At 39.0% G+C, this 14489-nt stretch overlaps 3 protein-coding genes across 3 annotated transcripts; 2 read left to right on the top strand and 1 right to left on the bottom strand.

Moving 5' to 3' along the window:
• bbln (bublin coiled coil protein) lies at positions 1-1063 on the bottom strand. The gene is made up of 2 exons (XM_033989314.2): positions 713-1063; positions 1-615 (listed from the first exon to the last, which is right to left on the bottom strand). The coding sequence occupies exons 1-2, from the start codon at positions 792-794 to the stop codon at positions 386-388; spliced, it is 312 nt and encodes a 103-aa protein (XP_033845205.1). The 5' UTR covers positions 795-1063; the 3' UTR covers positions 1-385.
• A 1377-nt stretch (positions 1064-2440) lies between these two features.
• Positions 2441-4641, top strand: surf2 (surfeit 2). Its single transcript, XM_033989313.2, has 6 exons — positions 2441-2617; positions 2791-2942; positions 3234-3337; positions 4060-4245; positions 4322-4443; positions 4516-4641. Exons 1-6 carry the CDS (start codon positions 2543-2545, stop codon positions 4600-4602), a joined length of 726 nt encoding a protein of 241 aa, XP_033845204.1. The 5' UTR covers positions 2441-2542; the 3' UTR covers positions 4603-4641.
• A 1283-nt stretch (positions 4642-5924) lies between these two features.
• surf4 (surfeit 4) lies at positions 5925-14320 on the top strand. Its single transcript, XM_033989312.2, has 6 exons — positions 5925-6215; positions 7951-8137; positions 8923-8999; positions 9073-9116; positions 9223-9409; positions 13146-14320. Exons 1-6 carry the CDS (start codon positions 6168-6170, stop codon positions 13410-13412), a joined length of 810 nt encoding a protein of 269 aa, XP_033845203.1. The 5' UTR covers positions 5925-6167; the 3' UTR covers positions 13413-14320.
• Positions 14321-14489: the final 169 nt, after the last annotated feature.

A 14489-nucleotide genomic window follows, 5' to 3' on the forward strand; every position in this document is an offset into this window, starting at 1 on the left:
ACATGTATCATTACTTTTATTCTTCTGAACACACAGGAACAAACATAATGGAATGCTTTGTCATAATTACTTCATTCTACATGCATTTATTCATTATATAATGAAATGTGCACCAACATCTTAAATATATGAACAACAGCCCAACTGCAGAGGATTGAGATGCTTGTTGACTTTTTCCAACAATTACTTTCTTTGTTACAACAAGAGGACTGTATTTACTTTGCTGTGTATGGGCATTAAATTTTTCTATGAGATTTTGGAGTATTTGAAACAAACAATTAGTAAAATATGCACTCGAATAAATAAAATAAAATAGAATTGCAGTAGTTGGAAGTGCAGATGTGCAACACAACAGTTTAAAAGGTACAACAGCAGACAAATTGATTTAATCCTTGTCTTTGTCGTTGTTCTGGGGTTCATTGGACTCGTCTCTACTTGAAGTGTTAGTTGTGTCAGGCAAAGTGGATCCATTCAACTGGGCCCTGAACTCCAGTCGTGCCTGCCTGTTGGACTCCAGTAGTTCGTGTAATTTGCCATTGAGTGCATCATTTCTCTCCTCTAGGTCATCAAGATATGAGTTGATTTGATCCAGCATTGAATTGACAGCAGCGTACTCTTTAAAAAAAAAAAAAAAAAAAAAAAAGCATCACGTGTTTGTTTGTCAACGTCAAATAATCAGAAGGAACAAAGTCTGCAGTTCTTTATTACGCACCTTCATCATCAAACTCATCGTCCTCGTCGATGATGCCTTCCTCTGCAGACATGTTGGGATCTCCATTTGGACCACCCGACATTTTTACACAGTGTTTGTTGTGTAAAGTAAAATAAATATCTGGAGAGGTGACCAAAGCTAGCTGTGGCTAGGCTAACTGTAACTGTAAACTGTACGATTCTAATGTCACATATTTATAAATGCATAATCCAAAATGCGTTATTACCCAGTTATATGTCCATATGTCCCTTCTTTTCTCAGGAGACCACGGGGAAATGCGCAGTTTAGTTATTGAAACCGATTATCCCATGTGATTATGTGAGCTGCTTGATGTTTTGGCAGAGGACGCACAGGGTCAGGTAGCGCCCTCTGCTGGACAGGAGTCTGCATGGGTTTGGGTCTTGGTGCTGTTTTATTTATTTATTTATTTTACACATTTGAGGCAAAGTAGAAAAAGTTCCATAATTAATCGTCAGAACAGAAAAAAAGTATTTAATATTTTCCTGATCTACATTCCTATGTAATAAATAAGTACGTAATACAAAACATTAAAAACGGATAATAAATTATATAATCATATATAGACATCTATGCACAATACTAGGGGTTGTCCATAAGATTTAGATCACATGTGTCAAAGTCGAGGCCTGCGAGCAAAATGTGGCCCTCCACATCATTTTATGTGGCCCTTGACAGGGTAAATTAAAAAGTATGATGGTCTTAAAATCTCAATTTATCAGGAAATACACAGTTACACAGACATATTTTTACATCTAGGCAAATACATATGCAATATTTGTAAATTGAATAAGTAATAAATATAGAAACCGTTAATTAACAAGTTGAAAAATGTGTTAGATTTATGTTACATCTGGCCCTTTGAGAGCAGCCATTTTGCTGATGTGGCCCTCGGTGAAAATGTGTTTGACGCCCCTGATTTAGATCATCTATTCCATTTTTATTTTTAAGTTTTATAGCATCTTTCATTTCCATAAAACTTACAAGACAAAGTTCTTTATCAAATGTAAGGACGGATGGTTTGTTTTTTAAGAACCTACATTTGTGGATAAAGAATTTACCCATAACAAAGATTACATTTAAAATCATTTTACATTTTTGTCATGCTGGTAAAGTCTTTTAGATTTGGAATCCTAGAAAACATTCAAAATACATTAAAAAGTAAGTGTTCTGTCATTTCTCGAGGGCCTATATTAACCACAGGGCCCTACTAATCAATTTATGCTAAAATATATCAAAACAACTGTAACTGCACTTTTTATAAATAATACCACAAAGAATTAAATGATTATGTCTGACAAATTTTATTTTGATTTTTCCTGTTTTAACTAAACAATTAGAATCCTACATTTCTACTATTTCCAAAAGCTAAAACAAAAAAGCCATATTGACATGTGAAGGTAGTTTGTCTTTAAACATCTTTGTTCAATGTAACTGTTTAAACTTTTCTTTTTTTTCTATGAATGCTTCTCCCTGACATCCTATTTGTTATGTAAGAGTAACACTTGTTGGATGTGGGGAAAACTAATATCTGTTCTGCATTTTGTCATTATTATAAGTTACCTTTCCATAATAAAAACAAAAACACACACAAACAGTAGAGGGCGCCGGTAGCACATGTTCCTTTAGCGCCCTCTACTGGTCAGGAGTGTGTGCTTCACTGTCCTGGTGCTGTGGGCTCATTTTACCGATAGAGGGCGCTCCAGTTTTATTGCGGTGGCACGTCACAAACCCACGTGCGCAGAGATTTCCTTGAAGGGGGTTTGTTTAGCATCACAGCTATAAACTCTGTGCTTGGTGTGGGTTTAAATCATGGACGAATTATCTGACGAACTCAAAACTTTTCTCCGAATCCATCCGTGTTTTGAACTTACTGCGGACAAAAAGGTTCGTGAGTGAGTTTTATGAGTTCGAGTGGAAACACGTTGTTGCTAGCTGCTGCTGCTATGTTCACACCACAGAGGCTAATCTCTCACATTTATGCATTTACTGTAACGTGTTCTACCTGTCACTCTTTTGTTGCTCCTGTGTTTTTAAGTGTTTTTTTTTTTTTCTTTCAGGTGAAGTGTACACTGAACGGTCACGAGTTTCCCTGCAGTGTGACAGAGCTACAGAAGTTTACCCAGGCAAAGAAGTTTAAGACTCTGTCAGCTGCTGCGGAATTCAACTACAGCCAGTTTGAGCCACACATTGTACCGAGCAGCAAGAGGCCGTAAGATGTCTCAGATTATTAATGTCTCCACCTAAAGACATTCAAATACCCCAAAAGCACAGTGTAAAAATCAGACTTCTGTTATGTAAACAGTGGACCTGCTAAAGGCAGTGGTCCTTTTATTTTACACACAGCTCAACTTTGATCTCTCCACTTAAGTCTTAAAAACATTAAATTAGTACATTAAGATGACACATATATTAAAAAAGACTACTTTTTAAGATATGTGTTTGTGTGTTTTTATGTATGAGTTTAAAACATTTTAAAACTTTACTGTTGCATGTTTTTCAGAAACCAGCTCTTCTGTAAGCTGACTTTGAGGCACCTAAATCAGAAGCCACATCATGTCATGAGACATGTCAGTGGTAAACGATTCAAGAAGGCTCTTGCAAAATGTGCGTCACAAGTTTATGAGATTGATCATTGACATTCTTATGGTCAGCGTGACATTTTTGCACAGGTTTCCTGCCTTGCGGCTTCAACTTCACTTCACACATCAAATTCTCCAAATGACTAGAACAGATTAAAAAAAAAAAAAGGAACTTCCAGTGAGTTCCTGAGAGTCCAGCTGCTTCACTGTTGGACAGGCCAGGACTTTTGGTTGTATAAGATCAGACTGTCTATTTTTTTCTCTCTGAAGTGTCCTCACTTGTTGGATGTGGGGAAAACTATCCATAGGAAATTAGAGCAGACTAAATCTGTCAGTGTTTCAAACCTCTTCTGCTAGTATAAATAAAACCATTCAAGTTAAAAGTGACGAGCTGCAGTGAGAATAATAGTGATAGTCCTACTTTGGATCGCTGAAGCATTTTCTCACTTTTGTGGCTCTGTTTTCATGTATTTGGGATAAGCGTTACTTCAGACGGGGTTAGGCTGCGTTTTATATTTACACTCCACCACACAGCAGGTGTTTTACAGCGTCCAAACTTAAATATCCCTGCAGCTGAGCAAAGCATCACCAGATTACTAAATACCCAAATGCCTGACCATGAGAATCTTAATAAAACTTAAAAATAACTACATTTTAAGCATAAAATTCAATTCTGAAAATGGTAAATAAAGTTTGTTTGTTGTCACAGAAGAGGTAAAAACTTAATGATTTCATCTGTTATTGTAGATGAGGAGTGTCAGAAACAAGGCATTGAATTTGTTCCAGCCAGACTGAAGCAAAAAAGACCAAAAGACAGTGAAGAGGACGTTAGACATGGACACTCTTCGAAACGTGGAAATGGAATGTGGGAACCTACCTCCAGTGAAGGGGAGCACTCCGACTCTGAGGACAGCATGAGTGACCTTTACCCACGTGAGTATTTTTGGCACACAACCCTATTTTCTGTTCTTCAGTTAAATTGTGTCAACCCAGCTTGGTTCCTCCACAGCTTCTATGTTTACTCTGAAAAATCCGCCTGAACAAAAAGAAGGAGACTGTGACGAGGAAGACGGTTTTATGACGGACGAAGAGGAGCAAATGGAGAAGCCGACGGTAACAAAGCGTAAAAAGGTTAGTTCGCTTTGAATATTTAAAATAACATGTAAACATTGACTCCCATGTTGAAATTAAACTCTTTTACAGGCTCAGAATCCAGGCTTTAAGAAGAAATTCAGGAATAACAACTGGAAAGCGGCTCGTTCTAAGAAGCAGAAAAAGTGCCACATGTAAAATAATGCAGACATAAATACAGTATATTTTTCAAAATAAGAGGGAAAAATGGACAGTCATTATTGCACCAGTTATATTTTTATGTTCTAGCTCAAAGACTCAACGTTTAATAATTTAGTCTTGAGTCTAGTTTTTCGTTCTTGTGACATATATTTATTGAATCTTTACTTTATCTGGTGATGTTGTTGACAGAATGAGCAGGAAGATTCAAAAATATTACTCCCTATGCTCGCCTAAGAGAAAGATCCCGGAGAACAAGTGACAAAAATGAGTTTCCTCTGCAGCTTTAGAGTGTGAGGAACTCTGAATAGATCTGCTGCTCCACCATATCGAAAACTCATTGAGTAGGAGTTAGTAGGACTACAGGGGGAAAGCGTTAAACTGTAATTTGCGAATGCGGCGCTTGGACCGTTCTGCTAAACTGGCCCAAATGATGATAGGCAGTAGTTTTTTACCACAAATGTAAGTAATTCTACCACTATATCCTCAATAACATCACACCGCATTGTGATTCAGACTTAGTTATTGTTCCAAGCCTGATTAGACATAGTGTCCATCTGAATAACTCTGAATATGTGGCCCTTGGTAAGTTTGGACACTGCTGGTTTAACACAGAGCAGTTCTCAACTATCACAGAGTCTGAAAGCGCTGCAGGAAATGTAAATGGGACAACTTAGAATAGGTTTACATAATATTTTACTAAAGATCTCACTTAGTTTTTCCAAGTTGGAAAGTTTCAGTGGAGCTTTACATTTATTTACTTGGACATGGGCAGCTGATATGTAAAAAAAGAGGTCAGGCTAAACCAAAGTCAGACAGTGAATGCATCGTTTTGACGAATAAAAAGATGACTAATTTCTCACAAATTGTTATGCAAACTGCCAGAAAAATCAGTTCCTTCCTTGCAGCAAAATTCCATCGACTTATAAGGATGGAATTCAGTTTTGTGGATGATTTCAATATGTGCCACTACTTTATTTTCACTTTTCCTTACAGCCACTTGACTGGTGTGACATTATAATTCACATGACATGTGCAAGTCTTATGTTTTGTTTTGGGTTTTTTTTATTTTATTCAACAGTGTAAAAAGCAAAAATCTGTCACTTTTGAGTCAACAAACCTTCTGCATGAAAGCTTTATTTAATTACAGCATTTATTAGAGTTTTTTGAGTTGTCATGTGTCTTTTTGGATCACCAGGCTCTGTAGAAAACGCAGCAGACCAAGTTTTCTCGTGATTCACAAATATAATTAACAGAAAAGTTGTGAAAAAAACAGCATTTCTTGTCTAAAATGCAGTAATCTGTAATGACAGGGACGTGTGGTTGAGTTTGGTCCGTGCACAGTCGGTATACGTGGCAGGCGGTGGTTGCAGAAGCTTCAGGGGGGCTTTCGTCAAAATCGCGGGGCATTGTGGGGCGGAGGTGGCCTTTCACGGTGCTCGGATCGGGAAATCTTCAAGTAAACAACGTTTACAGGGAGAGAAGTGGGACTGCGCGGACAAAACGACACTGAAATCTGCGTTTCACCGAGAACCGAGACATTGCACGGACCATATTTTACAAATATGGGACAAGAAGATCTGATGAACACAGCCGAAGACGTGGCAGACCAGGTACCTGCACTTCAGCTACAGATGTTAGCTTAAACATGCTAGCACACAGTTAGCATACAGTTAGCGCTAGCGGCGTTAGCACATTAGCGGCTAACAGCTTTTGCCGCTATGTGACATGTCTCCTGTCTCTGTCCTGTGTCATGTGGACGTGTTTGGGCTCTCTGGTTCTGTTGGTTCTGTTGGTTCTGCTCTTATAACAACATGAGTCAGGGACAAACTAATCTGTGCCTGACAAACGTAGTTAGAACTTGTCAGATGTGCTGTGTGTTTAAACATTATGACACCAAGATAAGGCAGGACAAGCTCTTCCAGACTTTATCAAACTTTATCAAACCTTATCCACCTAAAGCCATAACATTTTCACTGAGAGAGGTTTAAAAACGTAAGTAAAAGTGCTGTGTCCTCATCAGACGCCATGTCCATCCGCCTCACACAGAAGCTCAGTTAATTCTCTCCAGACAGAGCCAGTCTGCACTTGTGAAATCACAGATTAATTATGGAGCATTGATGGTCAGTCATGTGTTTACTAAAACTTGAAATACTCTGCAACTCTGTGTGATTATAAACTGGGAGAGGTTTTTACTTCACACTGTCATGGGCAAATTCATTCATGTGGCATTTGTGTAACTTCTTCTTTTTGTATGATCTTTTAGCTTTTACAAAATGCAAACACATCAGTGACACTTATGGACTTAGTTTCTCTTTACATTACTTTGCTGTTTAATGGCAACAATGACAAGGAAGCTGCCATTTAAAAACAGATTTACTGCCTTATTCTAATTACCTCACAGTCTCAAGTAAGTGTTTTAGTTGTATTTATGTTTTATATAAAAGAGTTTGTTAAACATATGAAAACTAATTTGGTTAAAAAACTTTAGTGTAAAATCTCAGCAGACGATCTATTTCTAGGCTGTTGCAGTCCTCACTCTGGTGTGGGATTGGCCTGTGCTCCGCTCATTCATGCGCTGCAGCGTTTTAGAGGGAGTTGGGATTTGTTGATTGGCTGCTGGACTGACAGTGCTGATGTGGACTGCCAAAGGGGAGGAGAAATGGGCAGGTTAAGGCCGGCCTCCTCTGCTTCACTCTTTACTACGGAACATGATGTGAAATGAGTGTTATTGGTTAAAAGTGTAAGTCACTATAACACCAATAAGACCAAGAGCTCTGCATTAAAAAATATTATAGTAAAATGGGTATATTTTCATTTGCTCTAAATTACTCATGTGGAATTATCTTTTAAAACATTTTAGTTTTACACGTATGTCTCTTTAAATGCTTAACTCTAAAAATAAATGTAGAGTAAAATGTTTAGATTATAGATGTAAACTCCGTGCATACTCCGCGCATACTCCGCGCATACTCCGCGCATACTCCGCGCATACTCCGCGCATACTCCGCGCATACTCCGCGCATACTCCGCGCATACTCCGCGCATACTCCTCCACCACAACGCCTGTGCTGATGCCGATGCCAACTCTCCCTCCACCAGGACTAAACAGAACACTTGGGGGGACGGGGCTTTTCTCTGCTGCTGCCCCCACCCTCTGGAACCCCCACAGATCAAAGTCTCATCCACACTCACCATCTTCAAAAAAGCCCTGAAAACTCACTGTTCAGAACTGCCTTCAAATAACTGCACTTCCTTTTTATCTCTTTCATTTGTGTTTTGTTGTGTAGTTGTTGTTATGTATTTATATGTTGACCTTTTTATGTTTTGCTGTCTTTACATCCACAGTTCCTTCGGGTCACAAAGCAGTACCTTCCCCATGTGGCTCGTCTGTGTCTTATCAGCACCTTTCTTGAAGATGGCATCCGCATGTGGTTCCAGTGGAATGAGCAGAGAGATTACATTGAGGCCACCTGGAGCTGTGGCTATTTCCTGGCGACATGTTTTGTGCTGCTTAACCTTGTAGGACAGCTCGGTCAGTCACACCAAATATGTGTTTTTTACTGTGAACACATACATTTATGTTGTTGAAACAATGGGTGGAGACTAAAGGCCAGTGTACACCAGAGTGTGGATGATACTCAACATACTCTGAACATCACACTGTCTGTACTTACAGCACAAGGCCAAAAAGCACAAACCTAAAAGCACATGTTATCCTCTGCATCCAAATTCAACAAGTTCCATTTGTGACGCAGGGTCCAGTGCAGACTTACACTTGTGTGTGTATCTATTATTGTGTAGTCTAGGTTATAATCCAATGAATAGATCTTTCACAGAATCATGACATGGCGGCGCAGGGACTAGGGCTCCTACAACACTTTTGTTTTATTATTTGAACAGTTTAGTGCCAAAAATACTCCTAAACCATATTGTTTTATGCATTCTGTTATTGTGTGTATTATTTATGACGTAGATGGAGGAATTCCCCCCTTTTCCTTATCAACTTCCTATTTGACCAATGTAGAACTATGATCAATATTTACCACAGGTAGCCTGAATTAAAACGAGGCTGAAACTAGTTTAGTACAACTAAACGGCTATTAAAATGACTAATGTAGGACTTGAATTATCTGGTCTGTATCTAGACCTGAAAAACATGCGGTGTGCTGAGAGGTTTTGTAATTACATGACACAGGAAATGTGTAAATGTGGGTTTTGATGAAAAGGAACTCAAGGGTCAAACTATGAAGCTTTTTGTGATCTCAATCATTTATAGCATAAAAATAAATAAATATGTTTTTTTTTTGTCTCTTGCAGGTGGTTGTGTCCTTATCCTCAGTAGAAATTTTGTACAGTATGCCTGCTTTGGACTATTTGGTATCATTGCGCTACAGGTGAATAAAGTTTTAGTTTCATGTATCTTTTAGTACATTTAAAAAAAAAAAAGTAACATGGTTTTGTTTATAGACCGTAGCGTACAGCATTTTATGGGACCTCAAGTTTTTGATGAGGTAGGTGTCATTTTAATTTGGTCAATATCATTTAGATAAATCATTCTAAATCCGATATTTTGAATAATTGAATTGATAAATGTTGCGATGCATGCTCCACATTCAGAAACCTTGCCCTGGGAGGCGGTCTGCTTTTGCTGCTCGCTGAGTCTCGTTCAGAAGGAAAGAGCATGTTTGCAGGTGTCCCTTCGATGGGGGAGAGTTCACCAAAGCAGTACATGCAGCTTGGAGGCAGAGTTCTGCTGGTGCTCATGTTCATGACCCTGCTTCACTTTGACTCCAACTTCTTCTCTGTGAGTATACACAGTATGAACTATTATTTACAACCAAACAGAATGTCATGAGCTCAAACCAACAGAGTGGTGGTGACGATGATGCATAGCAGTTCTAGTAAACACTTTTATAATGGCCAGGTGTGTGTTTGTTTTCCCCTGGAAACTGGCAGAGGCAGAAAGATTTACTGGCCTAACACATTATCTCCACAGTTCAAACATGACCCAGGCTTTTCACATCATTTAGTCCATCCTCTGACAGTAAGACACAAGTGTTTGGCCTCCAGTGGGGTGATATTAAAGACGCCACCTCAAGGATATTTGGCATGACACTGGGTGCTACTGTTTGTGTTATTATGATAGTGTTTGTATGGACACCCTGTGTATTTTTAAAATTATTATAGAGGTAATTGATACGATATCTCACTCAGACTTGTTCTGTTGTTCTCAGTGGTTTCAAAAGTGTTTGACCTCATTTAATACACAAAGCACGTCAACACGGGGCTGGATTTCTTGCAACCATTGAGGAGGCTCTGCTACAGTTAACATGGCATTTACATCTGTTACCTGTTGCTTTAGTTCAGTAAAGTCTGTATCAAACAAACTAAAATATCTTTGTTAGACACGATATCTTTAACACAGCCCCATAGAAAAAAAATCCAGTCGTTTCCCTCAGATGCTCTTGGTCGCCCACTTCTTTCTTTCTAACACTGTCCCGGTCTCCAGACATTTCTTGTGCCACACATGAACAGACAGACCTGATGGTGAGTCTCTTCCAGACTTTTTTCCGTGGTTTCGTTGAGTCTGCGTATCTGATTTTGTCCCAATAAACCATGGTACACATTGTGCTTTCTCTTGAGATGGAGACATTTCTCAGCGGTTCATTCAAAAAGGACGCCTCTTTTATCAACAGGAAGAAATACAAAAATGTAATGTGATTAAAAACTTTTATAACCACTGAGTACAATAGAACAAATCTAATTAAGATAAGACTTTATGGTCACCCTGTATAAATCACAACATTGACTACTCGTGTATGGTCTTATTTGATCTGCAGTATGTAATTGTTGTGTTTTATTTCTTGGCCAATGAAAAAGTAACTCTTTATACAGACTATTATTCCTCCTGCTCTAAATGACATGTTGATTTAACCCGTCACAGTGAAGTACAAGCTCACGATATAACAGATGGCTGCAGTTGCCTAGTTTCCTTGTGCTAATATGTGAATGCTGTCAGGTCTAATGGCTTTTTATTACTTGTTTCTACCCAAATTGGTGCACCCCAGATAATCCATGTTTTAGTAATTAAGATCATATAATAATAATAATACATTTGACTCCAAAAACGGTGCAAATATATAATTTTACTACACCGCCTAAAATAATGATACTATTTCTTTCTTCAAAGACACAACACCAGGCCACAATAGAACACTTTCCTAGTAAATGCAATAAAGGAGAATCATTAACTCTTTGACTTGTTTGATGCTACATGATTTATTTTAAGTGTCCTGCCAAATAATTAGATCAAAACTAGGGCTGGGTCCAATCAGGTCCAACTCGGGTTTAAGCCAGGGCACAGTGTGTCCATAAAGTCTCTTAAAAGGTAATCGATCAGATATCTTTATCAGACTTGTGCTATTGTGGTTTCCAAACTGTTTGACTTCGTTTAATACATGTTTATACAGGCACCATGAGTCACACAAAGCGCATCAACACAGGGCTGGATTTCTTGCCGTGTTCGGTGCAGCAGAGTCTCATTAATGGTTCAATCACATCTGTGTCTTTTGGTTTAGTTCAGTAATGTCCTGTATCTTTGTACGATACATGATTTCTTTAACTTATAAACCATGATGCACAATGTGGCTTCTCTTGAGGGGGAGACATTTCTTAGAGGTTCATTCAAAAGACGCCTCTTTAATCAACAGGATGAAATGCAAAAATGCAACGTGATTAAAAACTTTTATAACCACTGAGAACAATAGAGCAAATCTAATCATTAATATATCTCATCACTTGCCTTTGTAATAAAATGTTTTAATTGTACAGTGTGTCCATAAAGTCCCTTTACAATATAGCTGACTCACAATAAAAAATACTGAACTGGGGAAAAAAAACACACATCAGAAGGACTGAAATGGCATTACAGTTAGTGGAAATTGTGAGATGATGTTGTGTACAGTGCTGTGAAAAAGCATTTGCCCCCTTAACGATTTCTTACTTTTCTGCACTTTTGCTTGACCTGAAACGACTAAGGGTGATAAACTTCAATATCAGACAACTCACAAGTTAACACAAAATGCAGTTTTAAGTGCTGATTTTATTTAAGAGAAAAAAGTCTTCTGAACCTACAGGATCCATGTGCAAAAGTAATTGCCCCTAAACCTAATAACTGGTTGAACCTCAGCAGCATCAACTGCAGTCAAGTGTTTGTGATGACAATGAGTCTTTCACTTCACTGTGGAGGTATTTTGGCCCACTCTTCTTTGCAGAATTGTTTTAAATCTGCCACATTGGAGGGTTTCTGAGCATGAACTGCCTTTTTAAGGTGGTGCCCCAGCGTCTCTGTTGGGTTCAGGTCTGGATTTTGACTAGGCCACTCCAAAACACTCATTTAGTTTTTTTTAAGCCGTTATGAAATGGACTTGCTGCTGTGCTTTGGATCATTGTCCTGCTCCAGAACCCAAGTGCACTTCAGCTTGAGGTCACAAACAGAGTTTATTGTTCCTTCAATCACAGCAAGTCGTCCACGTCCTGAAGCAGCAAAGCCCCAAACCATGACACTATCACCACCACGTTTCACTGTTGGCACGATGTTCTTTTTAACGGGATGCACCAAAAAGTTCAACTTTTGTTTCTTCAGTCCACAGAATATTTTCCCAAAAGCTTTGGGGATCAAGATGTTTTTTGACATGAGTGAGACAAGCCTATTTTGTTCTTTTTTGTGAGCAGTGACTTTCGTCTTGGAGCTCTGCTGTTTTTGCTTTGTCTCTTTCTTATGGTCCTAAACACTGACCTTTACTGAGGCAAGTGAGACCTGCAATTGTTTAGATGTTGTTCTGGTTCCTTTGTGACCTCTTGGATCAGTCGTCGCTGTGCTCTTGGGGTCATTTTTGTAGGCGGGCCGCTCCTGGGAAGGTTCACCACTGTACCACGCTTTCTCCACTTGTGATTAATGCCTCTCATTGTGGTTCACTGGAGTCCCAAAGATTTAGAAATGGCTTTGTGACATTTTCCAGACTGAGACGTGTCAATTACTTTTCTTATCTGCTCCTGAATTTCTTTTGGATGGCGGCCTGATGTCTTGGATTCAATATGGCCGACTTCACTTTGCCAAACAGGTTCTAATCCATTGATCTCTTTATTTGAAAGGTCTGGCATCAGGCCTGGGTGTAGCTGTAAAAAAGAACTCGGTGTTCCACAAAAATATGATTAATCAGTTACTTCGTCATTTAACAAGGGGGAATTACTTTTCCCACTTTTTTTTATATGATCTGAAACAGTTAAGTGTGACACATGGAAAAAGATAACAAATCAGGAATTGGGCAAGTAGTTTTTTACAGCACTGTATTTGCTCCAAACCTTGGATTGCAGTTAACTTATCCAAAATATAGTTTACACAATAATGTAGGAGTGTACGGGACAAACCCTTGAAAGACATGACTCTTGGAACAGACTGAACCTCCTCCCTGTCACACCGTGTTAATGTTCAGTGGTTTAGTGGTTTCAAATCTTAACTTTTTCACATTTCTTTTCAGATCCTGCAGAACATGGTCGGGACCGCCTTGATCATCCTCGTTGCCATCGGCTTCAAAACCAAACTTGCGGCCTTGACACTTGTCGTTTGGCTTCTGGCGATTAACGTCTACTTCAATGCTTTCTGGACCATCCCCGCCTACAAGCCCATGCACGACTTCCTCAAGTATGACTTCTTTCAGACCACCTCAGTTATTGGCGGTCTGCTGTTAGTGGTGGCACTTGGACCTGGCGGAGTGTCCATGGATGAGAAAAAGAAAGAGTGGTAAATTTCAAGATGGGGTGGACTTCACAGCACCACTAGGTATCCCCCCCACTGCCAAGGACAAAGGACCCCCTGTCCCCCCATCAGGGTACACCGTTTTTCTATGTCCATCGACCACCTCAACACTAGATTTCATGTTCTGTTTTACGCCCAAAGTTGTTTAAGTTAACATGACATATTTTGACAGCTTTGTTCTATGTAATTTTAACATTGAGAGCCCATTGATTGAATTGTAGCTCGTCAAAGAAAGGATGCTATACATATTAAAATAAGAAATTTATGCTCTTTGTGCCACAGAGATGTATTTGTGTTGTTTTATTTGTCGGTGAGGAGCCTTTTTGTGGTGACCATGAACGAAACCGAATGGAAACACGCTGCCTACTGTTCCCACACGCACCCTCATGCACCTCCATCGGTCTGGGAGAGCGAAGGTGTGACCATATCAACATCCAGACTCAACAGAAGTTAGCTTGTCCCTCCTCCAGTCATTTCTGTTGTTGGTGTGGGGGAGACGTATCAGAAGAGTTTATTGTAATTCAATGGGTGGTGAAGTGATGTCATGCTTAATAATTAGATGTTGCATAAGTACATGTTAGTTCCAGGACTTGTAATGGACATTTTCTACTCAGTGGTTATCTTCGGCAACTGCAAAAACCTGTGTGCAATTTGGTTTAAGCCCGGGGTTTGGCTCAACCTGTAAATGAGCATTTTGCCATCATCTGGAACAGCAAAGAGGACGAGGCAGAGTCACCAGCCACTTTGTCTTTGCTCTGTGCTTTTTGCTGTTTAACACAAAAAAAGATTCATGTATTAATTTCAGAAGTTTATATTGTATTTTTGACCAACAGAGTTTTCTTTTTTTTTTTCTTTCTCAACGTTCATGGCAATGAAATAAAGAAAATTTAAAATGTTGTCTCTGTTAAAAGCTACAGATGTGTTCAGTTAATGAGAATATATTTAACAGTTAAGAGGGTAAATTGGCTTTGAGAATGACAGAATATATTGGAATTAAATAGCTAATAAATACTTGATTAAAAACTAATTTCAATGGACCACGTTTCCAGCGGTGGTTATCGCGTGA

This window comes from Periophthalmus magnuspinnatus, chromosome 23, assembly GCF_009829125.3.
Source record: "Periophthalmus magnuspinnatus isolate fPerMag1 chromosome 23, fPerMag1.2.pri, whole genome shotgun sequence".
Lineage (NCBI taxonomy): Eukaryota > Metazoa > Chordata > Actinopteri > Gobiiformes > Gobiidae > Periophthalmus > Periophthalmus magnuspinnatus.

Excerpts from the sequence above, each read along its gene's own strand:
- surf2 (XM_033989313.2), top strand. The coding sequence starts at position 2,543 with ATGGACGAATTATCTGACGAACTCAAAACTTTTCTCCGAATCCATCCG. Across the intron at positions 2,618-2,790 it reads AACTTACTGCGGACAAAAAG|GTGAAGTGTACACTGAACGG; the intron begins GTTCGTGAGTGA and ends TTTTTCTTTCAG. Across the intron at positions 4,246-4,321 it reads CATGAGTGACCTTTACCCAC|CTTCTATGTTTACTCTGAAA; the intron begins GTGAGTATTTTT and ends GTTCCTCCACAG.
- surf4 (XM_033989312.2), top strand. The coding sequence starts at position 6,168 with ATGGGACAAGAAGATCTGATGAACACAGCCGAAGACGTGGCAGACCAG. Across the intron at positions 9,117-9,222 it reads GACCTCAAGTTTTTGATGAG|AAACCTTGCCCTGGGAGGCG; the intron begins GTAGGTGTCATT and ends CTCCACATTCAG. Across the intron at positions 9,410-13,145 it reads TTGACTCCAACTTCTTCTCT|ATCCTGCAGAACATGGTCGG; the intron begins GTGAGTATACAC and ends ATTTCTTTTCAG.
- bbln (XM_033989314.2), bottom strand. The coding sequence starts at position 794 with ATGTCGGGTGGTCCAAATGGAGATCCCAACATGTCTGCAGAGGAAGGC. Across the intron at positions 616-712 it reads CGATGAGTTTGATGATGAAG|AGTACGCTGCTGTCAATTCA; the intron begins GTGCGTAATAAA and ends TTTTTTTTAAAG.